A 24,954-nucleotide genomic window follows, 5' to 3' on the forward strand; every position below is an offset into this window, starting at 1 on the left:
CCTCAGGCTGGAGTGCAGTGGCTTGAACATGGCTCACAGCAGCCTCGAACACCTGGGCTTAAGCGATCCTCCCACCTCAGCCCTGCAAAGTGCTGGGATGACAGGTGTGTGCCACCGCGCCCAGCCAGCACCCTCTTTCTGTGGCAGCTGGCATCAAGCATCGATGGTGGCAGAGGAAATAAAAGAAGGGGACCACCTCCTCTGCCCAGGGACAAAGGATAAGCCAGGGTTTGGGTGTTCTGGCCACCTGAAGTGTCAGTCCCATCTCCAGGCCTGTGTTTACTTTCTCCTTAAGGCCCCCAGCCCAGCCCAGGCATAGCAGGAGGCCCTCAGTGGCCCATTCCTTTGGGCCTAATGGGGAGCTTGGAGGCAGGGCCATGTGTGCAGGTGGGTCTCCCTGGCTGTAGCCGCAGGCCCAGGGCTCACTGCTGCCAGACAGCCTAGAGTTGCTGTCCCTTCCAATCCCCTTGACCCTCCAAGCAATTCGGTGGACATCTCCCTGGCTGCTGGCCCCTTGCCTATCCCCAAATACTGGCTTTCAGCACCCATGCCCAGCTCAATGCTAGAGGGGGTCTGCCAGCCCCACCTCCCCTGTCCCCACGCTCAGGCACTGCCTTCCCTGTTTTACCCCCAGAGTGTTTAGAGATGCCCTTCACTCTTCTCCCCTGCTTTAAAATCCCTCAATCACAATTTCACAAAGGACTATCCTTGCCTACGTGTATAAAAACAAATCCAGGGCATGCCTGCAAGCAGGGGATGGGAACATCACCCCCACCTGGCCGGGTCGCTCTGCCATGAAGACTCCACCAAGCTTAGTGTATGGAGTGGAAGGTGGGAGTGTGGGAGGAGCAACAGAGTGCAGATTTAACCGGCTCTTACAATCCATCCACAGGGTTTGCACCTGTTGCCCCATGTAGTTTTTAATAGCATCCCATTTCAAACTCAGAAATGTCCCAGGGTGGACAAGACATTCTGTGGCACCCTTGCTATGGCCCACAATGAGCAGCAGGAGTAGGGGATGGGGGGGGGGCAGCGGCCCCCTCCACTCACCTTCCTAGAAGGCCCCACCCACCTCCCTCACTGCCATCTCCGGTGGGTGATGCAACATCTGGCCTGGCCTCAGATTGCCCAAGACACCATTTGCTCACAGTGGCCACCATGCCCCAAGATGTACTTCCTGTTTCAGGACCACCAAGCTCTGGGGACCGGAATGCAGGCAGTTTAAGCCCCAGATTGGCTAACCTGTTGACAGGTCATCAGAGAAGCTGCTGGTAGGAGGCAGTTGGGGAAGATGGTGATGGCCACTGGGCAGGCAGGCCTGGCCCCAGAGCCACCGTGTACACAGAGAGAGTCTGAAGAGCAGCCTCAGACAAGATGGGGGAGCCAAGGCAGCTATGGGGGAGGAGTCTCTCCACCCATGTCCTGTGTCTCATGCCTGGGAGGGTGGCCCAGTGTCCATCTTGTCCCATTGATGCTGCCACATCCCAAGGCTCATGTCTCAGAGTGAGAGGCTGCTGCAGGGCTGGACATTCTGAGACTTCTTAGGATGTAAGTCATTTGGCATCTGTAGCTGGTGAATTTCAGGTCTCTAGGGGAGAATCTCAGCACACCAACATCCTTGGAACAGGGGCTGAGCCATCCATCATCCCCATGTAGCATCCAGAGGGGTTAAGGGTCTGGGCTTCTGGGATGTTGCAGCATCTGGGCCTAGAGCAGGAGGGAGGGAACCAGGCCCGAGGCCAAGGAGGCCACTCACAGAGCCAGCTCTGGCTCAAACACACCTGCCTCAGACACAGTCACAACGGCCCACTGTCCCCCAGCTGGTCTAGATGACCTCGAAGTTTGGGGAGTCAGGGACAGGGTCTGCAAAAAAGAAAAAGGAGAAGCAAAGTGAATGGGAGCTCCTCTGTCCCTCACCCCTCAGCCCCACTCCATGAGGCTGTAGAACTCCCCAGGGAGGGTAGGGAGTGAGGCTGATGCCCTGCAGGCCATGGGGCCATGACCTTACAGGTTATGGTGCCGTGAAGATCAGAAAACACTTACCCAGGGATGGGAAGAAGACATCCCCGGGACCCGGAGGAGACAGGGGGGTGCCAGGCTCCGAAAGCAGATGCCGCCCAGACTCAGAAGGCTGCCGCTGGGCCACATAGGACAGTGGGTGCCTGACCTTGACCTCAGGTATCCCCTGGGCAGGTGATGAGGCCTCAAAGCCAGGGTTTTCGATCCCTTGAGTGTTGCTGCCACAGAATCAGAATGGAAGGTCATCTGTGCTGCCTGGAGTATGAGCTCTGCCCTCTCTCCCCGCAGCTTTTCTCTCTTTCCTTTCTCTCACCTACATCCCCATCCCCAAGCAAGAAGGCAGAAGCCAGGCCCACAGAGCAAAGGCCATGAGCTGCACCTGCCCACCTGCCCTGAGCTGAGGGCATCAGAGCCCACCAGAGCAGACCCTAGCTCCTCCCCACGGTCTGACCATCAGCCCCAGGCACAGCCAGGAAGCCGAAAATCAGAGCCAGGACTTCAGCCTCAGGAATTTGGGGACAAGTTTCTCTTTGGTCAGTAGAGTTGATTGCATTGGAATCGAACATCCCCAAAGCCTGTCTTGAGCTGAGGGAAGGGGTTCTCTTCTTTTCCCGGTTGGGAGTGGGATAACTTCTGAAGACCGCTGCAACCTGAGATGCTAGCTGGATTGCAGACAGGCTTTCTCCTTGGAGTTCTCTGTGGGCAGGAGGCGCAGCTCCAGAGGTGTGGCTGGGACTGAGCCTGTTGGCCTCCTTTGCATGTTTCACTGTCTGCTCCAGATCAGCTGCTTCCTCTCTGTCCCTATCCTGGCACAGGCTGACCACTGAGACCCGAAGGTGGGTGCATGACACATCTGACAGAATCTGAGCTCAGCCTGCTGGGTGAGGGTGGCAGGAGAACAGCCAATCCGCACAGATGTGCAGCCTTCGGCAGCAGATGACAGAAACTCTGAACAGCTGTGCTAGGCAGCTAAACAGGGCCCCTACTGCACAGAAGTATCTCCTCCTGGACAACTGGCCTAGGAAGTTTTCTCAAGAAGATTTCCATGGCCCTTACCTGTCCATCCGCACCAGCTCCTGGGCACCTAGGGACAGACAAACAGAGAAGCTGGTAACGAAAGGGAAGGCTTCCCCACACAACATTCCGGCCTCTGCTGGCAGATGCCCTGCAGGGAACAGGAGGGCCCTGCCCAGCCCCGGACTCCATTTCTGTTCACACGGGCGCTGTCCAGCAGTGATCTGAATGTCTGTCTAGCAGATGGGGCCTCCATGAAAGACCCATTTTGACAATTGATAAATGAAACTCTATCTGCATTTTCTAAGCATGTAAGAACACTGTTTGCCATCAGGAAGCCAAAGGCAGCCAGCACTTTCTCCTGACTTGACTTACACAGCGTCAGACCTTCAGGATTTAAGTATCGACCAAAGGTCTGGCTCCTGAATTTGCTAGCTGATGTCACTTGGTTTGAACATTTGCCTGGTTCTGGTTTTAGCCATGACCTACTGGATGGGAGGTGTAAGGTCCATTCCTAATTAGAGGGCTCCTGGTCCTCTCTGCCTCATCCCCTACATTGGCTAATAGGGTGGCATTCAAGGGAACATCTCGAAGAGAAACCTTACAAGGTGCAAGTCTCCCATCACGTCCCACTTATTTCACTCACTTTCTGCTTCTCATCCAAGTTGCTGACACTTGCCCAGTCTTGGGACACCCCACCCCCCAAACTGGCCACCAACTAGATGCAGTGACCCCAACTTCCCTCTTTTGCGCAGCACCCCATGTCCTCCCACAGATGCTTCTCGTTTTAAGGAGCTTTACTGCTGATGAGGATGGGGAAACAGATGGTGGGGGAGGGGCACAACAGAACAAACACAGGGAAGTTACCCAAAAGTTCCTGAAATCGACTCGAATCGTGGCTATTGTTTACGGTCGACTCGTGGGCCAGGCTTCGTGCGGGTGCACACGGGTATTCCCTCATCTCATTCTCCCCACCACCCTTTGGGTTGAGGGTTGTTAATCCCATTTTAGAGCTGGGGAAAGTGAGGCTCAGTCTAAAGCAGGATGGGAATCCACACCTGTTGGCATCTGCAGCAAGCTGCCCTCCTCAAGGCTCCCAGCCCTATCCTTTTCTTTTTTTCCCGAGAGAGCCTCATTCCTGAGCACACTCTCAGAGCCAGCCTTCCACCAGGGCACAGCAATACCTACTCCCCCTGCCCTGCTGCCTGGGGTTCCTCTTCTGTTCCAAGCCTTTTACCTGACCCCATCTACCCCCAGCCATGGGTATTCCTGCAGGTAGGTTGTGGTGGGTTCTAGGAGAGCAACAGGGGAGTTCTGAGAGCAACGGTGAGGTGGCCACAGCCCCCGAGCGACCCACTATGGGGCTCCATGTAGGGACCCTAGGAATGAGGGGAGGGAGGGATGGAAGTTGTTAAGGGCCGGCCGCAGGAAATCAGGTGTGAACCAAAAACCTGGTGCCAGAGCAATCCTTTCTCAGTTACTTCTCTAACCAGGCAGAGGGGAAGAGACCAGGGAGGGGAGACAAGGACAAAAAACTCCCTAGCTCCTTCTTGGAGGATTCAGACTAACACCAAGACTCATGGGCGGGGTCAGGTACCAGGCAAGGGGCACTGTCACCTGGACTGGGAGGGTGGGAGGTAAAAGATGTCTGTACCCATGACTTAAAGTCCAACCCCACCACTTATTTGCTGTGTGGTTCCTTAGGCAAGTTACTTAACCCTCTGTGCTTCCATTTGCTCATCTGTAAAATGGGGACAATGGTAGGACCAAATTCTTGGAGTTGTAATGAGGAGTAAGCGAGAGCATTTTTGTTATCTGGTGGACTTCTACTCCCTGGAAAGTGCATGCGTTGAAAGCTCTGAGATCAAGTCCTAGCTCTGCCACTCACTAAGTTATGTAACATTTGGTCAGTTACGTAACCCCACTGATCTTAGCCTTCTCATCTGGAAAAAGAAAGGGTCGAGCTACGTTATCTCTAAGACCCCGTCCACTTCTGATACTCCAAAGGTCATTTTTTGTCCCAACAATTGCTGCTAATTACAAAACAAGCACACCCATACCTTAAAGCAGATCCCCCAAGGATCTCCGAGTGGCAGCATTTTTCTACAGCAACTTGAGCCACTCTGTATGATCATTCAGAAGACCCGTATTGAGTGCTGAGCCAGCACTGCCTGGGAGCCAAAAAGGCTGGTGGGCACTCGGGCCCCTGGAAATGGCATGCCTTCTTTTTCTCGGCCATTTTGCCCAGCTCCTGGCAAAGTGCAGCAGCTCCCAACTCTCAAATGGAAAGGAACTGTGCCTGCATCATGCCTTTGCTAACCCCAAGGACTGAGCTGGGGGCTGGAGCAGGTCACTCACACCATCCACCCACCCCAGGCAGCTAGGGATACTCACGGCGGTTGGAGGCTGCCTGCCTTTGCTTGTAGACCAGGAGCAGGATGAGGGGGAGGCAGAGGATTCCAACGATGCAGGCACCCGTAGCCAGGGCTGCAGCCGTGATGTCTGAAAGGGCAGAGAGGTAGCCAAAGTGAAGCCCCATTCTCACTGCTCCTCCAGAGGGGAAAGTGAGACACAGAGAGGGAAGGCTAGGCAGCAGGGGGACCCGCCCCCAGAGTCCCACAGCTAGACCCACAGCAACCTGCGGAAGCATGCAAGGTATGGGGCTCTCCTTTCAAAGAGAGTCCCATGCCTGCTGCCATGTGCACCTGGAACACACAGAAACAAGACCTGTCACCTACAGCTGAGTCAGCTTCATACAAGAGAGGGAACAGAGTCCTCATCCCGGCCCACAAGGGACAACTGGACCACCCCTGGCTACAGGTTATACCCCGAAAAGGGAGAGCAGGGTCTTTACAGACCCCACGCCACAGAGTTCAAGGTCAAAAGAAGCCTAAGCAATGAAAAGTTTAGAAAATAGATAGCGGTGACGATTACTCAACATCATGAATGTAATTAATGCCACTGAACTGGTGGTTTAAAATGGTTGAAGTGGCAACTTTTACATCATATATGTTTTACCATAATAGATAAAAAGCCCCAGCTCACCCTAGAGACCCCTTACCTCTGGGATGGGGCCTCTGGAACTCACCACCCCTTGATCTCGCCACATAAGTCACAGGGAAAACATCTGGGGTGAGACCTAGAAAAACCTGAATCCTTTTCCAATGTTTTTCAATTTTAAACTTGATAAATTACCAAAAAAGGACAACTTTAAAAAATATTCAAATCTCCTCCTCCCCTTGTACCAAGACCCCCTCCAAAGAGATCATCACTGTCTGCGGTCCTTCGTGTTGTGGTCCTAGTTATGTTCCCTGAACATACAGCAGATACAGGATCATATGGCAGTGCTTTTCCCACCAGCTTGGACAGCTTTGTGTCACCTACCCCATTCTGCTTAGGCTTTTATCACATCGCTCCCACTAAATTTATTGAAACAGTCCCCTATGGGTAGACAGGTTGTTTCCATTTTCAGCATAACTAATAACGTAGCAATGAACTTGTGCACGCATCTGTAAGTAAGTTCCTAGCGGTCAAAGTGCTGAGCCAAAGAGTATGTGCATTTTCTTTTAGTCTATTGCTAAATTGCCCTCCAAAAAGGTTGTACCGCTTCACCGTCGCAGCAGCATGGGGAGGTTTGATTTATTTCAGACCATCTGCTGACTGCAGGAGTTTAGCTGGGAGCAGACGTGCCCTCGGAACTACAACCAACACAAACTCATTTCCTTCCCAATTTCAGTCTTTCCCGGGGCCAAAAGACGGGCTGGGATACCTTGTCACAGTGTCAACTTCGCCCCAAAGAGCTTTGAGAGGTAGATGGGCTGTGGTCTAAATGCTGCCTTTGCGCTATTTGTTTGGGAATAATGGCTGTTTTTGTTTTGCTCCACAATCCGATAGCGTAAACAAGCTTTCAGGAGGTTTGTTCATACCGCAAATGAGAACAAACTGTTTTCAGGCACTTTAGAAGTACCCACTGGTACAGGAACAGTTGCTATGCTAATTACATAGCAAGTTCCGCTCTACATTACAGCAGGTTCCCTGCAGATCTTAGCAAGGCTGCATTTTGACGTGGAATATTGAAAGTGAAGACATTCTATAACCCAGATGCCTCAGTATTTCAGAACCCCCGTCAAAGGACCTTATTGTGGGCAATATTTGAGAAGCCGGTTGCAAAGCACTCCCTTCTAGTGATCAAAGCAGGTCTCCTCTGGACTGTTAGTAAGCAGCATTTTGTGAACTTTGCCAGGTGCTCGCTGATGCCTGTTCCCTGTCTGCCTTTGGAAGGTGAGCTTGGCCAGATATCCCTGCCTAACTTGCGTCCCTAGGTAGAGATTTCTCCTCTGTGGCTTAATTTCACTTTGAGAGCCTGAGGCTTCCTTGCAACCTGGGCTGAGTTGAGACTGGAGCAGTGGGGCGCAGAGGTTTGGGGACAGGTCTGTGGGCCCAGCTGTTCTCTAAAGCCATAGGCATCTCTGCGAGCTCAGCCATGCTACAGTTCCCCACCCCTTCCCCCAAGCATGGCCATGCCTGGGCTGGCACTCACAGGGGAGGGCAGGCATGCTCACTCACCACTCAGAGCCAGGCTTATCCTGGGAAGGTGATCAGGCACTGGCAGAGGTAGCTGCCGACACCGCATCGAGGAGTGTGCCAGGCCCTGACACAGCAGAGTGGGATGGGAGGGACCTGGCCTGCTCAGGCAGCCTTTGTCTGGGGCCTGCCTGGTAGCCCACGGGGATATGTGGAGGAGGGAGTTCTGCTGCTGAGCGTTTGGCTGCCTGGTTTCCCAGGGAGGAGGCTGGGTGAAAGCAGACAGCACATTCTGCTGTGTTTGGGGGATGGGAAGAGGTCCACATGGAGATGAGCTGCCTGGCCCCCTTCTCTGAGCTTGCGGAGAAACCACAGCCCCTCAGCAATGCGGGAGCTCCTTGGGCACCAACTTCTCTAGTCTCATTCCCCTGCCTCAGGCCAACTTGTACTTGCATGTTATTTCATAGTCAAGCTACACTCTCACTTCCCAAGGATAACATTAAGAGGCTGGGGCTGGGGCTGGGCACAGTGGCTCAATCCTGTAATCCCAGGGCTTTGGGAAGCCAAGGCAGGTAGATCACTTGAGCCCAGGAGTTCGAGACCAGCCTGGCCAACATGGCTCAGACCAAAATGCATGTTCTGATTTTCCTCTTGGCCTGTTTGTTGGTTTGAAAAAAGGGTAGTCTGAGTGAAAAGTCCCTGCGGCCTTTGAGTTGGGGTTTGGTTGGGACCATGGTTTAACTGTTCCCCATTCCAGCTTAGGTCCTTGTGCATGTCCTCCTGGATGCCTTGGTATCTCCAGGGCCTAGCAGGGGCTGGTCCACACTGGATGCCTGACACATACTGGGTATAGAGGGCTGTGAAAGCCAAGACTTCCTCTCAGAAGAGGGAGGTGCCCTTACGTTCTGTCTCCAAGCTGCTGGGTATTCTCACCCAACCTCTCAGTGCCAGGCACCCTTAGTGCAGTGCCCCCTTACCGTGTAGGGCACCTCTCTGGGCAGGCACCGGGGGCTGCCTGCTACCCACTGGACTGCCCTAAGATGGGAAGAAGGTGAGTAAGCAGAGCTAAGCAGGCCAGCAGCCAGATCCCAGCTATGCTGCTCTGGGCTACGTGAGTTTGGGCAAGTTAGTGTACATCTCTGGGACTCTCTTTCCATAGAAACAAAGAAGATAGTGATCCCTACTTCATAGAGTTCTTACAAGAATTCCCTGAGGTGCCAGGCGCAGTGGCTCACGCCTGTAATCCCAGCACTTAGGGAGGCTGAGGCAGGCAGATTACCTGAGGTCAGGAGTTAGAGACCAGCCTGGCCAACATGGTGAAACCTTGTCTACTAAAAATACAAAAATCAGCCTGGCGTGGTGGTGAGTGCCTGTAATCCCAGCTACACAGGAGGCTGAGACAGGAGAATCGCTTGAACCCAGGAGGCAGAGGTTGCAGTGAGCCAAGATTGTGCCACTGCACTCCAGCCTGGGCAACAAAGAGCAAAACTTTCTCTCAAAAAAAAAAGAAAGAAAGAATTCCCTGAGGCTAGGCATGGTGGCTCACGCCTGTAATCCTAGCACTTTGGAGGCCAAGATGGGAGGATCACTTGAGGCCAGGAGTTCAAGACCAGCCTGGACAACATAGTGAGAATCCATCTCTACCAAAAATGATTTTTTTTTGAGACAGAGTCTTGCTCTGTCGCCCAGGCTGGAGTGCAGTGGTGCTTCTCGGCTCGCTGCAACTTCTGCCTCCCAGGTTCAAGCAACTCTTATGTCTCAGCCTCCTAAGTAGCTGGCATTACAGATGCCTGCCACCATGCCTGGCTAATTTTTGTATTTTTAGTAGAGACAGGGGTTCACCATGTTGGCCAGGCTGGTCTTGAACTCCTGGCCTCAAGTGATCTGCCTGCCTCAGCCTCCTAAAGTGCTGAGATTACAGGCATGAGTCACCATGCCTAACCCCAAAAATAATTTTTAAAAATTCACCAGGCACCATGGTCCATGCCTGTAGTCCCAGATACTTGGGAGAATGAAGCAGAAGGATCACGTGAGTCCAGAAGTTAGAGGCTGCAGTGAGCTGTGATTGTGCCACTGCACTCCAGCCTGAGTGACAGAGCGAGTTCTTTCTCAAAAAAAAAAAAAAAAAATCCATGAGGCCAGGCATGGTGGCTCACAACTGTAATCCCAGTACTTTGGGAGCCTAAGGCAGGCAGATCACTTGTCAGTAGTTTGAGACTAGCCTGGCCAACATGGTGAAACCCCTCTCTACTAAAAATACAAAAATTAGCTAGGCATGCTGGCACATGCCTGTAATCCTGGCTCCTTGGGAGGCTAAGGCAGGAGAATTGCTTGATTCTGGGAGGCGGAGGTTGCAGTGAGGCCAGATCACGCCATTGAACTCCAGCCTGGGGAACAGAGTGAAACTGTGTCTCAAAAAAAAAAAGAAATCCCTGAGATAATAATACTTAAAAGGACTTAGTCCAGTGCCCGGCACACAGTGGGAACTCAGGAAAGGTAGTTCTGTTCCCCTTCCTGAGCCTCTTCCTCCTCCCTCCCCTACAACACAGAACATCTGAAGAACACAGAAACACAGAACACAGAAATCTGAAGTAGTTGAATCCTAGGCCAAGAGAACACCCAGCCTTCCCAAGTTGTAGGAGGCTGGTGGGCAGAGCAGCACTTAGCTGCCTGGGGCACCCAGTACCTGTCATGGGGCACTTCCCCTGAACAAAGGTCACTGCCAAGGCGCAGCCACTCCAGGGAGTCAAGAGGAGCAGAGACTCCAGAGCAGATGGAAGGGGAGTGTGCTTCGGAGACCTCATCGAGGAGGAAGAGAAAGGAGTGCAGCAGCAGAGGAGGAGGACCGGGGGTTCTGTGGGCTTGGGGTGATGAGGCCAGAGTTCCAAACAGGGTCTGGGTGCAGGATGAGGACAGAAGAGAACAGAGAGCCCAGCAGGGGCAAGAGGATGGTCCCTTACTTTCACTGTCCTGGGAGGAGGATGGGTACGCCATGCAGTTGGATGGTGCATCTTTGCCTGTGGGAACAAACAGAGGACCATTAGGTGGGTGTCAGGCTTAGGCGGCCAGGGAGGCTTGTCCAGGCCAGCATCCCCCTCCTGCCGCAGGTTCTCATGCTAGTGCCTACTTGGCAGTGTTGGCCCAGTGGCAGCCTGCACACGTGTGCACCCACACACACCCTGGCATGTTCTAACCCTGCCCATTCTCATGCCACCCCCAGGTGCATGTGGGTACCCGCCGGTGCCCACACCTCTGTCTGAACCATGGGCCCTTGTACTCTCACCTGAACAGACACACACACACACACATATTCCCAACAGCCATTCAGCTATCCACTGAGTCATGCCCCAGGGCACCAATCAGTCCCACTGATGCCTATACCCATGGCAGCCATGATGTCATCATGAGCAAGCACACTCCCAGCCCAGGTACATACAATCTCACACATGAAAAAGTCTCACTGTCACAGACAGAGCCAGGTACACCTTCCCTCTCCCCACTCCAGCTAACTACACACCCACACTCTACACACCCTTGGCCACCCATCCCACCCACACACTCCCTGGAGTGCCAGTGTTACCCATGCAGCCTCACACTCTGCCCAGCAGTGTCAGCATGGTCACACCATCGGACAGGAGCCCTGCACACTCCCCGGCTGCCACGTGCAGGATGCCCTCACCTGTCTGCACCTGCAGCTCCATGGCACCGTGGACCCTGTGCTCCCAGTGGTGGTGCCTGATCTCCACCACCAGGCAGCAGTAGAGGCCATTGTCCAGCAGGGTCAAGTTGCGCATGGTAATGGAGAAGTTGCCGTGGTGGTCAGAGGCTGACTCCAGCCCGTGGCGCTGGGCCAGGTCGTGGCTGGTGTTGGCAGCCTGGTGGCCTCCATGGTGCAGGTGGAGGTCCTGGAACGTGAGGTTGCGGATGGGCCGGCGCTCTGAGCAGGTCTGCACCTCACCCCTCGAGCTGCGATACCACGTCTTGTAGAAGGTCACATCGTGTCCTTTGTCCACAGGGCCCAAAAGCCTGCAGGTGAGGGTGACGTTCTGCCCCTCGGGACAGACGTACAGGGAATACGGTGTGGTGACCTTGAAGGCTGCCACTGGACCTGCTCAAAGAGAGGAGAGCCCTGTCACCTGCCTGAGCCAGCACTACTCCTGGTGCTCCCAGAGCGGGGAGAACCTTGGCCGTAGCTACTCCCCAGCCACAGGCCCGGGACATGTCAGCTGACTTCCCCAAGCCTGGCTTCTGCATTTTTTTGGGGGGTTTTGGTTTTGTTTTTTTTTTGAGACAGAGTCTCGCTTTGTCCCCCAGGCTGGAGTACAGTGGCACTATCTTGGCTCACTGCAACCTCCGCCTCCTGGGTTCAAGTGATTGTCCTGCCTCAGCTTCCTGAGTAGCTAGGATTACAGGAATGCACCATCACACCCAGCTAATTTTTGTATTTTTAGTAGAGACAGGGTTTCACCATGTTGGCCAGGATAGTCTCGATCTCTTGACTTCATGATCTGCATGCCTCGGCCTCCCAAAGTGCTGGGATTACAGGTGTGAGCCACCGCGCCTGGCGTATTTTTATGTATTTGTTTTTGAGACGGGGTTTCCCTCTGTTGCCCAGACTATGGTGCAGTGGCACAATCATAGCTCACTCAAACTCCTGGGCTCAAGCAATCCTTCCTGCTCAGCATCCCAAGCAGCTGAGAGTCCAGGTGCACGCCACCATACCAGGTTAACTTATTTTTCTTTTCTGTAGAGACAGGGTCTCCCTATGTTACCCAGGCTGGTCTTGAACTCTTGGCTTCAAGCAATTCTCCTGCCTCGGCCTCTCAAAGTGTTGGGATTACAAGTGTAACCCACCACATCTGGCCAGAGGTATTTTTATTTTAAATGCCATCTCAGGCTGCTGTGAGTTCAGCAGAGAGGGAAGGAGGGTTAGAACTATGTACAGAATCCAAACTGATATATCCTCTTCATTGCCCCAGCCAGGGGCATTGCCCAGAACCAAGATAATACCACATCCTCCTTCAAATGCCCCTTCACTGCCCTTAATGCCCAGGACCCTCGGCAGCAGGCTTAGACCCACTGGAAGAGCTGAAAGCCTTGCTCAGTCAAGAGGGAGGCCAGCCTGCATTGGACCAGTAATTATGAGCCACTTAGACGCTGAGCCCTGACTCCTCACTATAAAACAGAAATGAAAACATCTCCCAGGCAGACTTGAGGCAAGGGTTAGTAATAATTTACATGAAGTGTTCTGTAAGTGCCATGCGAGTAGTCCGTGCTTGGTGCTTGGGAGCTAGACAGGTCTCTAATTCATTCAGCAAGTCAAGAAGCCCCTACTAGGAGTGTGAAGCACAGTAGGATGGAGAAGCCAGCTTAAAGTTTTTCCTGCTAAGGTATGAATGACTAATAACTTGTGATCTGATCCTGGGGTACTTGTGTTTATAGGAAAGTCTCCGAAGGCAGCAAAGCCCCAAACAGCATGTCTGCAGGAATGGAGTTTTGGGCCCTGGAGTGTGAGGAAGACAGATACACATTCGCTCTGCCCACATATAAGAGAGAGCCAAGTCTGGGAGCCCCAGATTTTTGGCAAGTCATTGTCAGGGTGAGCAGAGATTTCAGAACTTCTTTGGCAAGATGCAGGTCTTATTTTCAGGCAGAAACACAGAGACCCAGAAAGGGAAAGTGGCTGGATTGAAGTTCCAGAGTTCCAGAGGGTATGAACTCAAAGCCTGGAGCAGAGGGGACTTCAGTAACGCAGGATCTAGGTAGAACCGTAATAATAAGAAGACACAGCACGTGTTGCGCACTATGCTAAGGGCTTCATGGACATATCTAACAATGCTGTAATAGGTATTGCTTTTTGGGGTTTTTGGTTTTTTTGAGATGGAGTCTCACTCTGTTGCCCAGGCTGGAGTGCAGTAGCACAATCTCGGCTAACTGCAACCTCCACCTCCTGGGTTCAAGCAATTCTCCTGCCTCAGCCTCCCGAGTAGCTGGGAGTACAGGCGTGCACCAACATACCCGGCTAATTTTTTGTATTTTAGTAGAGACGGGGTTTCACCATGTAGGCCAGGGGGGTCTCAAACCCCTGACCTCGTGATCTACCTGCCTCGGCCTCCCAAAGAGCTGGGATTATAGGCGTGAGCCACTGTGCCAGGCCAAGTTATTGTTTTTATTCCCATTTCACTGATGAAGAAACTAAGGCACAGAGAGGTTATGTAACTCACTGATGATCACCTAGCAAGCAAGTCTAGAGTCAGAATTAAACTCAGGCATGTAGACACTATACTGATGAAAAACATCCAGAAACTGGAAGCCTACAGGCCACATCCAACCTTCACACATGTTTCATTTGATCCTCAAAATCTTAATTTTCTTGAGATTGCAACATTTAAGAACTAGGAATTTGACATGAAAATTCTGACCTCCAGCTCTCCTTAGAAAATCAGAAGATAATGCAAAACCAGCTTTCCCATAGGGTAACTGTCAGCTGGAACTCAGTAGCAGCTTTTGGGGGGCACCGGCATTCCAGTTTGCCACAGTCCCTACTACTCCCTAATAATTCCACCTGGCCTGATTCACTCTCTCACCATGGTTTCTTGGCTCCATGGACATTTGAGTTTGTGATGAATGAGTGTGGCTTCTTGGGCTAGCTGGCCTGGGATGTGGCTCCTTGGGCTAGCTGGCCTGGGATGTGGCTCCTTGGGCCAGCTGGCCTGGGATGTGGCTCCTTGGGGTAGCTGGCCTGGGATGTGGCTCCTTGGGGTAGCTGGCCTGGGATGTGGCTCCTTGGGCTAGCTGGCCTGGGATGTGGCTCCTTGGGCTAGCTGGCCTGGGATGTGGCTCCTTGGGCTAGCTGGCCTGGGATGTGGCTCCTTGGGCTAGCTGGCCTGGGATGTGGCTCCTTGGGGTAGCTGGCCTGGGATGTGGCTCCTTGGGCTAGCTGGCCTGGGATGTGGCTCCTTGGGCTAGCTGGCCTGGGATGTGGCTCCTTGGGCTAGCTGGCCTGGGATGTGGCTCCTTGGGCTAGCTGGCCTGGGACTCTACTGCCCAAACCCATTATGCTACAAATCTGACCTGCAGACTCAGAGAAGAGACGATCTACCCACGGTCCCCAGGAGAAGCCTGGCAGTGCAGGGACTAGCCAACTCTCCCCTGATTGCTAACCCATTGCCCTTACCCCTGCAGCAGGCTCAGTGGAAAAGGAGCCCCAGGAAGCTCGGCTGTGCCCCTGGTTTTGTCTGTGCTGGCCTGGACTTCCCCGTCACACCTGAGAGGGGTGGGTGCAGCTGCAAAACTAGGGCTCAGCCAGGAAACAGAAGTAGGGAGTACCTAGGGAAAGGGCTCTCCCATGTGCTCCCAGGAAGAACCAAATCCCACCCCAAGAGTGGGCCCTGTGCTGTCCCCTTCCCCCGCAGGCCGTTTGGCAGGTCCCACCAACACGTCTCCAGCTTCTGCTCCTTTCTCCCTTTGCCTGACATCGCCTCCGACCCCAGAGCCACCCCAGGCTAGGAGCTGAATTCAGCTCCAGGGTCAGCTCTGGTGGTATTCATTTACCACCAGCACACACACCTCAGGGGCTGCCTGAAGGGCTGGCTCGTCAGAGGCGGGGCTGCAGGCAGGGCGGGTGGGGCAGGGCAGGCAGAGTAGAGGTAGCGGCCAAAGCAAGCATCTCACCTGTGTCCCTGTGAACAAGGTGGGGTAGGGCACCAGGCTGGGAGCCCTCAGGGTCTAATGACCCCCGGATTGTACCCGTAGCACCCGCAGCAGTGAGGAAGGGATGTTCAACCCTGGAGGCAACTTCCTTGAGACACACGGGGAGCCACAGAGAGAAGCAGAGTTCAGGGAGGGCTGGAGAGGGGGCATTGCTCAATCCCCCACACCTCCCCATCCCCCACACACTGGCCACCCATCCCATAGGTCCCAAAGGACCTGTTCCCTTTTAGAGAAAAGGAGAAGTTGCCTTAGGATTCAAGTTTGGGCAGCAGGGGAGGATGCTCAGTTTCAGGCAAGAGGGCTGGACAGGAGAGGACCAAGGGTTTTGTCCTAGGGAGGGAGGCAGGGCCAGGAAATACCCCGTTTACTGTGTCTGAGACTCCAGCTGGGCCAAGCCCAGCTGACATCGCCTCCTACCCCAGAGCCACCCCAGGCTGGGAGCTGAATTCAGCTCCAGAGCCAGCTTCGGTGGTATTTATGTAGCACCAGCGCACACACTTCAGGAGACAGCAGCCTCTCCTTGGGAGGACACTCGAAGGCATGGCACTGGGGGAGAGGTGGCACACAGCCACACAGAGGGGCCTGCACATGCCCCTCGGCCTCCATGCCTGTGCACGTGCATGCGTGTTGTTAGGGCATCTGTGTAGCCTGGCTAAAATTATAATGCTTTAGCGAGAGGATATTGCTTATTGTCAGGAGCAGACCCTTTCAGACACCTGGGTCATTGTCAGAGACCGGGGAAAGTGGGTGGGGAGGAAGGCCCCTGGCTCCAGGGTGACCGAGAGCATGTGGGACAGGAAAATGACCCAGGGCCTGGGCCTGAGCATGTGCCAGTTGGGAACTGTCCAGTCCCTGTGCTGCTGTCAAGACCCAGCGCCCCCCACCCGCCACCTGCCACTAGGTAAGGAGGCAGGGGCACCTGCAGGAAGAACACCATGAACCTGGGAAAGCCTGAGTCTCAAGAGTAAAACTCTGGCTGGGGCTGCAAGGTCCTTGGGCCTCAGTGTCCACTTAGCTGTGCCCTTGTTGTGTGCCCTTGGGCAGGTCCCGCCCTTCTCTGAGCTTCCCTTTCTTCATCTTAACCTGAGGGCTATCCCGGGTTCCTGAGGCCCCCTCCAACTCTGAAATCCTGTGGGCAGGAGGGAAGGACTGTTTTTGTTTTTTTTTTGAGACAGAGTCTCACTCTGTCGCCAGGCTGGAATGCAGTGGTGCTATCTCAGCTCATTACAACCTCTGCCTCCTGGGTTCAACAAATTCTCCTGCCTCAGCCTCCCGGGCAGGTAGGGCTACCGGCACTTGCCACCTTGCCCAGCTAATTTTTGTATTTTTAGTAGAGACAAGGTTTCACCATGTTGACCAAGATGGTCTTGATCTCTTGACGTTGTGATCTGCCCACCTTGGCCTCCCAAAGTGCTGGGATTACAGGTGTGCGCCACCGCACCCGGCCAGGACTGTCTTATGACCATGTATTATGTGATAGGCACTTGCTGAGCATCTTATACCTGTCTCATTTAATTCTCATTAACACCCCCAACATGGGTGGTATCATCCCCATTTTAAAGATGAGGAAACAGAGAAGTCAAGTGACTTGCCCAAGGCCACACAGCCCTGTGTGGGTGAGCTGAAATTCACACCTTGAACAGGCCAGTCCTGTAGACAGGAAGAGCCCCCAACTTCTCCAGAACCCACCAGTGGGCAGGTGGGGCTGATGCCTCCTCCTTCACCTATTTACAGAGAATGCCCTGACCGTGCACTGACCTCCACGCCCTCCATGCAACATCCCTTCACTGCCTCAGACCCAAGCTGAAAACATCATTCTTTCATTCCACAAATATTTACCAAGGTCCTAACATCAGCCAGGCCCAGGCAGGGAGGCTGTGGGAATGCAAGTTCCATCAGTGACGTCTGCTCAGAACTTGGGCCTGCGCCTGTGCTGTCTAGCTGTGGCACCCTCAGATGTTTCTGTCCCGTACAAGGGAGGGAAGGGAGCTCTTGTTGTCATCTCCTCAGGATGCCAGTTTTGTGACCTTCACCTCTCTCCACCCAGCAGGCCCGGGTGACCCCTGTGGGTGTGCACGGGAAGGGTGTGTGTAGGTGTGGACAGGCCTGAGTGTTTTTCCTGACGGGGCGTGAGCTTAGCCCACAGTCGCCAAGGCAACGGCCCAGTCTTTGGAGGTGGGACCCAAGCTTGGTTAGTTGAGACTAGAGGCCCCACCCAAACAGCTGAACTCTGACCAACTGCTATGGGTTGTCAAGTAAACAGTTATTAATTGCCTGCCGTTGCTGGCAAAAGGTCCTGTCCTTGGTCTCACAGGACATCTCAAAGAGAATGGGACCTGGTTCCAGCTCCCTGACAGGCCCCATCCCCCAGGATGGTCCACAGGCTGGGACTGGGGCTGTAGGAAAAGTCTAAGTTCTGTCTTTATCAAGATGCAGAGGGAAACAGAGGCAGGGACCAATCAGGACTGGGTCTGCCAGGGCTAAGAAAGGAAGCATCTTCGAAAGGCAAAGACTGAGGGCCTGAAGCCAGCAAGTCTGCCCTGGGGCTTTTTGGCCAGTGAGGACAAAGGGCATCTCAGATGTGTTTATTGATACCTGCCCCCGCAGGAAGTGTCCATTCACATCAGACCAACGGGGCTGGGAAGGGGAAGCCAGGCTCTATTGGAGGAAGCGGCACTTCCAGCACCTTGGGAAAGCGTCTGTGCATCCGGGGCTGGAGCTGGAGGCTAGCATACCTCCCCGGGGAGGGCCTGGGCAGCTGGCCAGAGGTCCTGGCCTGTGGATGCTTCTATGGATGACGCCCTACCAGACTCCCCAGGCCCTTTTGGAGGAGGACTGTGTGCAGCCCAGGCTCCCTGCTCCAGCCAGCTACCCTGATGTTCCTATGCCGTGAAGACATGCTCGGGGTCCAGCTCAACTCTTTTTGCCCCCTACTACTCTGTACCAGGCATCATTCTAAGTACCTGTTTGGTTGGGTTTTTGTTGTTGTTTGTTTATTTTGTTTTGTTTTTGAGAATGTCTCACTCTGTGGCCCAGGCTGGAGTACAGTGGTGCAATCTCAGCTCACTGTAACCTCTGTCTCCCAGGTTCAAGTGATTCTCCTGCCTCAGCCTCCCAAGTAGCTGGGATTACAGGTGCCCGACACCACGCCCGGCTAATTTTTGTATTTTTAGTAGAGATGGGATTTCACTGTGTTGGCCAGGCTGGTCTTGAACCCCTGACCTCATGTGATCCACCCGCCTCAGCCTCCCCAAGTGCTGGTATTACAGGCGTGAGCCACCGTGCCCAGCTGTTTGGTTGCTTTTCTTTAGAAAGATAGGGTTTGTTCTTCACCCAGGTTGGAATGCAGTGGCAATGAGATCATAGCACACTGTAACCTTGAACTCCTGGGCTCAAGCTATCCTCCCATCCTCCCACCCCTGCCTCCCAAGTAGCTGGGACTATAGACACATGCCACCACGCCCAGGTAATTTTTAAATTTTTTGTAGCGATGGGGTCTCGTTATGTTGTCCAGGCTGTTCTCCTGGCTGGAAACTCCTGGCTTCAAGAGATCCTCCCACCTTAGCCTCCCAAAGTGCTGGGATTACAGGTATAAGCCACCATGCCCGACCTCATTCTAAACACTTTCACATGGATTAGTTTATGTAATCCTTCCACCCTATGAGGTAGGTACTAGTATCATCTCCATTTTCAGATGAGAAAATGGAAGCACAGAGAGATTAGTAGCTTGCCCAGAGCCTCACAACTAATAAGTGATGGTGCCAGGATTTGAACCCTGGTAGTCAGCCTCCAGAGGTCTGCTGCCATCTGACTACTTTCTAGAAACTAGAGGTAGCTGAGGACTGACTGGAGGTCCCACCTCCTTCCTGAAGATGGACAGATGTCATGACCAATGAAAGCCCAGCTTACCTGGCCACATCTGTCACAAAGATAGTTTTACTTTCGGTTTTATATTAAATAACACTGAATCATATATAGAAGAGGTTATTCCCTTTTCAAGTCTTTCAGTCCTGATCACATCAAAGAGAAAGTCCCAGTTTGATGCTAATACGTCTCTAAAATATCTCTCACTCTAATCTCCTTTTTTATTTTATTTTAATTTTTTGCAAGGGACAGCAGCAATTTTCAGACTCAGAGCCTCCCCAGGCTAAAGTTTCCAACTAGAATTTAATACCCTTATATGGATTTCCTGTTATGTACTTTTATGGTTTTGTTCTATTTATGACAAGTGATACTGGCTTTCCACTAATGACAGCAATATAAAGTTTCCTTTTAAAAATCTACATACTCAAATAAAAGAATGAATAGATTTAAAGAAAAAAAAAACAGGTAAATACGATGAAAGGCAGACACTGCAGAAATCACAAAGGTGTTAAGCAAATGACTGAAGCTCGGGAAACACCGTCATGGAATTACCCTTCAGAGGAGGGTGGTCAGCCTCGCTGAGACCATGTCACCCAACCTGCCCATTGCACAGACAAAGGGGAAGTGTGTGTTTGTGTTCCACAATGAGTGAACAGCAGAGAAAGGTTAAAGGAATGGGCTTGCTTGGCTTGGTAAGTAGCAGAGCAACCTCATTGGGGATGCTTTTTCTTTGCCTTTGGGGATGGCCAGCCAAAGTGAATGGACTGGATGTAAAAAGATCAGATGTAAGGAAGATCCCACCAAGATAAGCAAACCCAAGACCAGGCTTGCCTTCAAGTTGCAATGTCCCCGTCTCTGGACAACTTTTAAGGGGAGAACCTGCAGGCACCTCCATGGGCACTGCAGACTGTGAGGGCCTATAGGAGCTCACAGGTAGCTGGATCTAGCCCATGCACCCTTCACACTCCAGGCTTAGGAGAATCTAGTCCCAGTGAAGCTCACCAATGCCTTCCCAGGCCCTGGGCACTCCATAAGGCCTCATAGGCAGCAAAGAGCTTAGACAGAAAGCCAGTGGCATGTGGCCTGCAGAGGCCAAGAAATACCATAATGTTACACAGTATTCATGAGCAGCGGGTGCTAAGTGTTCGTTCGTTGGCTCTTTACAGCGGCCCTCCAAGGGAGGTGGTATCTTCATCCCTATTTTAGAGATAGGGGAACTTTCTCAGGGATACGGAATAATTTGTCCAATGTCACAATGCAGTAAATGGCTGTCTTGGGATTTGAACCTAGGTCTGAGTGACTCAAAAAGCCCAAGAGTTAAGCAAGGGGCTGTATGGAAGCCCTGGCGTTCAGGTCCCTGGCTTGGCCGTACACAGGCATGCCAGGACTGCTGCTAAGGGCATCCATGGGACCACTGGAAGCCACAGTGCTGATCCCTGGCTCACCCTCCCCTGGGAGACCAGACTGACCCTGGATCATTGGTTGGCTAAAGCCTGGGACCTCAAGCTTGGTATGTGGGGCTCAGTCACTGCCAGCAGGTCCTCCTTGAGGACCTCTTTCTTCCTTTCATCTGCTCAAGCCTAAGACCCCATACACTGTATGCGGATAGGGAGGTGGCCCCTTGAGCTTCTCAGCAGCGCACTCCTGCCTGAACCACCCTCTCCCAGGAAGGGCAGACCCCAGCAGAACCTTTGCCCTGCTTGGGAGGAAACACGAACAACCAGTACAACTCAGCAAGGGGCTCCCAGTATTGCTGGCCCTTGGTGTCCCCTGGCATTGGGTAGATGCCCCCTCATGCCAGAGACTGGCCTCGAGGCTGTTCCTCTCTACTCTGGAGCCTCTGGGCAGTGGGTTGTGGATTTCCTAAGAGCTGACCATTGCTGCGTCAGAGGTTTGCAGTACCAAGTTACTCAACAAGACCCTGCAGCCTGGTTTGCTGTCAAGGGGAAGATGGGTCTCTCGTCCCTAGCCCCAGCGCACCCCAGTGAACTTGAATGTGCTAGTCTCAGAGGTTGGGACTCCTAAGTCAGCCTGTGAGGACAGGGCAAGGACAGTACTTGCCACAGGTCCTGGGAATGTCTGTGGGGAAGAAGAGGCTCTGCCACCCTTGAGGTCTGCTGGGTCCTGGTCCATAAGTGTTCCCCTCCTCCCATCTCACCCTGAGTCAGGCCCAGGAAAGGGGTATCTTTGGTGTTTCCTGGACTTCTGAACACCACATTCATCACTACCATTCTCCTTAGAGCTGGCCCAACCCCAAGAACTGGAGAACAGGCTGGCCCCAGCCACTCTATCTCACCTTCCCAGGCATAAAGACTTTGACCTTGGGTAGTCACACCCAGGGCAACCTAGCACCTCAGCAGGCTGGTGAGTGATCTTCTCAATGTACAGATCCTGCTGACCACAGCTGCAACCAGGCCTCCCCTCTGCTCTCTCGCTCGGTGTACACTGTCCTAGGGAGTTGGGTGAATATCTATTATAGTGTGTCCATATGACAGTTCAGAATACTGAGTCCCAGAGCAATTCAAATGCTTCTGGCTCCTTTCCGTGGAAAGCTGCATCAAGCCTAACTCATCTCCCTATGCTGTGCCCAGGAAGAGATGGCCCTTTGGTGTACCATGCTGTTTGAGTAGCCAAGATCTCTGGGAGTAAAGGCCCCTGGCCATGTAAGCAATATAGGGGGAAGCGTCCTGAGCTCCTCTCGTGGCCTTTCTGCTACTGGGTGCTCCGCAAGCTGGGTCCCTGTGCCTGGTTCTCTGGAACTGTTTCCCAAATTGGGGCTGCTGAACAGAGGGTAACCCAGCCAAGTGAGGGCAGGAAGTGGGCAAGAAAGCAGGATGGGCCTCACAGGGTCACCTGAAAGGGCAAGGCAGGGCAGGGCAGGTGGCCCATGACAGGTGGGATGCTGGCTTGCCTGCCTGTCGCTGTCCCCTGCTCCTTCTGGAAGCCATGCCCTGCCTTGAGCCATGGCCTTGGTGCTAAGACTACCCACTCACCTCCCTTTCTCCACTTCCCTCTGGCTGTCACCTTGAGGAGCATCACCCTGGGGCTTAGGCAGCTGTGTCTGTGGGATGTGGAGCCCTCCTCCTCCTCAGAGGCCCAGGCCAACCCCAGGTGCTGAGATAGCCTGCAGCCTGTGGGCACCCAGGTTGTTTCTGAGGTATCTTCCAGGTTCAGCCTCCTCCTTCCCCTCTTATCCTCTTATCCCATCCCCTCCTCCTTCTCTTCCATCCCGCCCATTGGGTCCCTCTGCCAAGCCCTCCACCTCCCTCCTGCCTCCTTCTGAGTCCCTGCATGACTCATACTTTCCCTGGGTCCTCCCCATGAAGTTTGGTTCCACAGGCTCTTTGAAGAGATCCAGCCTCTTCTTCAGCTCTGGGCAGGCAAGAACCAGGCACCAGGCCATGGGTACCACGGCCTCTGCCCCCAGCCCGGGAGTCCCTGCGTTCAGGACAGGATACTATATATGAACATGCTGACATGAGAGTCTGGACATTGGATGGAGAAAGTGGTGCTTCCCTATGTGGTTTTCTGTGTTTGAGCCAAGGAAACTGAGGCCAGAGAGATATCATAAGTTATCCAGGGACCCAGAAGGGGCTCGTGGCTGAGCTGAAGAGTGTCCCACATCCTCTTCAGTGCCCTACACTGGCCCCTGAGTGGCAGCCTTGCTAGGATGGCAGGCATCAGCTGACCACTTATTCCTGGGCCATCAGACCCTTAGAATAGGGACCAGGTGGGCAGTTCTGCCTCTGTGTCTGAAAGTGAACTCACTGTGACCAGTGCTCGCCAAGGCTCAGCCAGGGGCATCGCCAGGGCATGGGGCACTGCCTGAGCATACCACACCCTCTGTGTGCTCTGAGACGCTGGAGCCCTGAGACTTGAGGGTCAGTCTGGATGCCAGCTGTCAAAAGTTAGTGACATCCACTAGAACACACTGACCTCCTCCACGCTGTGCCTCTCCTTCTCTGCAGAAGCTACCTGTGCCCCGGGGTTCTCTGCACAGGGAAGGGTTGGACAGGCAGCCCTCAGGGTACAGCCTTGCCTGCCACTTGGGCAGCTGTCAGAGCATGCAGATGTGCCCAATGCCTAGCTGGGGCACTTGGCACAGTTGCCACTCTGCCCTGGCCAGGGGTCCCAGCAGCCTCTGGGCGGTGGGTGGAGTGGGGTGCACGGTCACGCAGAGTGAAAGGGCTCCCAGGACGCTCCCATCCCGCAGTTCCCACCCTGGTCTGCTGTCTTCTCCCAGCTCTTCCCCAGCGCCCCGCCTCCCTGACCTTACCTCGGGACGCAGCCAGGAAGAGAGCGAAGAGCAGGGATCCCCAGTGCCAGCGACAGCTGCCGGCCTCCGGGGCCGTGGGGACGCCCATGTCGCCGTCGGACGCACAGGGGAACTTCTGGTGCCGGGGAGCGGGCGGGACGCGGCCGGCGCGGGGAAGCCTCCCGCAAGTGAGTGCGAGCGAGTGAGCGTGGTGGGCGGCCCCAGCGCCGCACTCCAGGGCCCCCCCGCTCTCAGCGCCCTCGGGAGGTCATGGGGAGAACTGCTCTCCGAGGGCGGGGCTTCCCAGAGGCCGGCCCCATGGGTGGAGAGCCAGCGTGCGTCCCAGCGAGTCGGCTCTACTCGATTGGCAGTTTAAAGCCCAGAGAGAAGATGATTATTGCTGCGCAGCCTAAGTCGATCGCCCTCTAACAGCGTGATAGACCTTACTATGGCTTGCATCTGCCCTCACCCACCAGCCTTTGAGTGGTCAGGGGACAGAGACTTGTACCCTACATCCTCCAGCCAGATCAGGGCTTGGTATGTGGTAGGCACTCCCAGTTGTGGAATGAGTGAGTGAAATCTGACATTGTGAAGAGCTAGGCAAGTTGGAGCCAGTTTAACTGTAGATTCAGAGCCTGAGGCATCTTGAGTGCGTGCACACAGACACACAAAAGAGGTGCAGGACTACACACCAGGATCAGCACATCACTGCTCCAGGACACACACAGGTATGCAGGCAGCACCTGTTGGGATGCCCCACAGCGTATCCTGCAAGTTCCTGTCCTGCAGAGACCTCAGCTGTCCACCTGGCTGTGCACGGGCCCTCCCTCCTTAGTGCCTGGATATCTGCAGTTTACTCTGATGCACCCTCACGTCTAGTGCCTCTGCTCTTTTTTTTTTTTTTTTTTTTCTGAGAAGGAGTTTCACTCTTGTTACCCAGGCTGGAGTGCAATGGCGCGATCTCAGCTCACCACAACCTCCGCCTCGTGGGTTCAAGCAATTCTCCTGCCTCAGCCTCCTGAGTAGCTGGGACTACAGGCACGCGCCACCATGCCCAGCTAATTTTTGTTTTTTTTTTTTTTTTTTAGTAGAGACAGGGTTTCACCATGTTGACGAGGATGGTCTCGAGCTCTTGACCTCGTGATCCACCTGCCTCGGCCTCCCAAAGTGCTGGGATTATAGGCGTGAACCACCGCACCCGGCCGTGCCTCTGCTCTTGTACCTGCACCCAGCACTGCTGGCACCACTGGGAAGTCTCTCCTCCCCAAATTCTTCTCATCCCTCAGGGCTCAGCTCAAGTCCTCCCACTTCACAAAATGTCCTGACCCTCCCTTTTCCCCCACAAATCCTTAGCGTCCACACCCCTTTTGGGTACCACCTCCAGCCTGAGATAATCAACTAGTTGGTTCTTCTTCCGGCTTTTCTGCCCTCCAAGCCTCTCCCTGATGTTTCTGAGTCCCTAGCACAAAGCTGGGTGTGGAGAAGGTGTTTATTGCGCTTTATCTGAATGGACAAACCAATGAATGAGTGGGTGATTGTGTGATGGAGGAGTGGAGGTGATCGTG

At 53.8% G+C, this 24,954-nt stretch overlaps 2 protein-coding genes across 5 annotated transcripts in view; one reads left to right on the top strand and one right to left on the bottom strand.

Moving 5' to 3' along the window:
* Nucleotides 1-24,954, top strand: part of CDH23 (cadherin related 23) — a 421,218-nt gene that overhangs the window by 354,635 nt on the left and 41,629 nt on the right. The gene's annotated exons all lie outside the window — the stretch shown is intronic.
* On the bottom strand, nt 1,775-23,529 carry VSIR (V-set immunoregulatory receptor). 2 transcript variants are annotated; one of them, XM_012460285.3, is made up of 7 exons: nt 23,411-23,529; nt 11,237-11,665; nt 10,518-10,574; nt 5,428-5,535; nt 3,076-3,103; nt 2,044-2,237; nt 1,775-1,863 (listed from the first exon to the last, which is right to left on the bottom strand). In XM_012460285.3, exons 1-7 carry the CDS (start codon nt 23,496-23,498, stop codon nt 1,826-1,828), a joined length of 942 nt encoding a protein of 313 aa, XP_012315708.2. In that variant the 5' UTR covers nt 23,499-23,529; the 3' UTR covers nt 1,775-1,825. The 2 variants fall into 2 exon arrangements, with proteins under 2 accessions (XP_012315708.2, XP_012315707.2); XM_012460284.3 differs by lacking the exon at nt 23,411-23,529 and adding an exon at nt 22,128-22,345.

The sequence above is a fragment of the Aotus nancymaae genome, unplaced genomic scaffold, assembly GCF_030222135.1.
Source record: "Aotus nancymaae isolate 86718 unplaced genomic scaffold, 86718_ANA_hifiasm-v0.15.2.pri h1tg000010l, whole genome shotgun sequence".
Classification (NCBI taxonomy): domain Eukaryota; kingdom Metazoa; phylum Chordata; class Mammalia; order Primates; family Aotidae; genus Aotus; species Aotus nancymaae.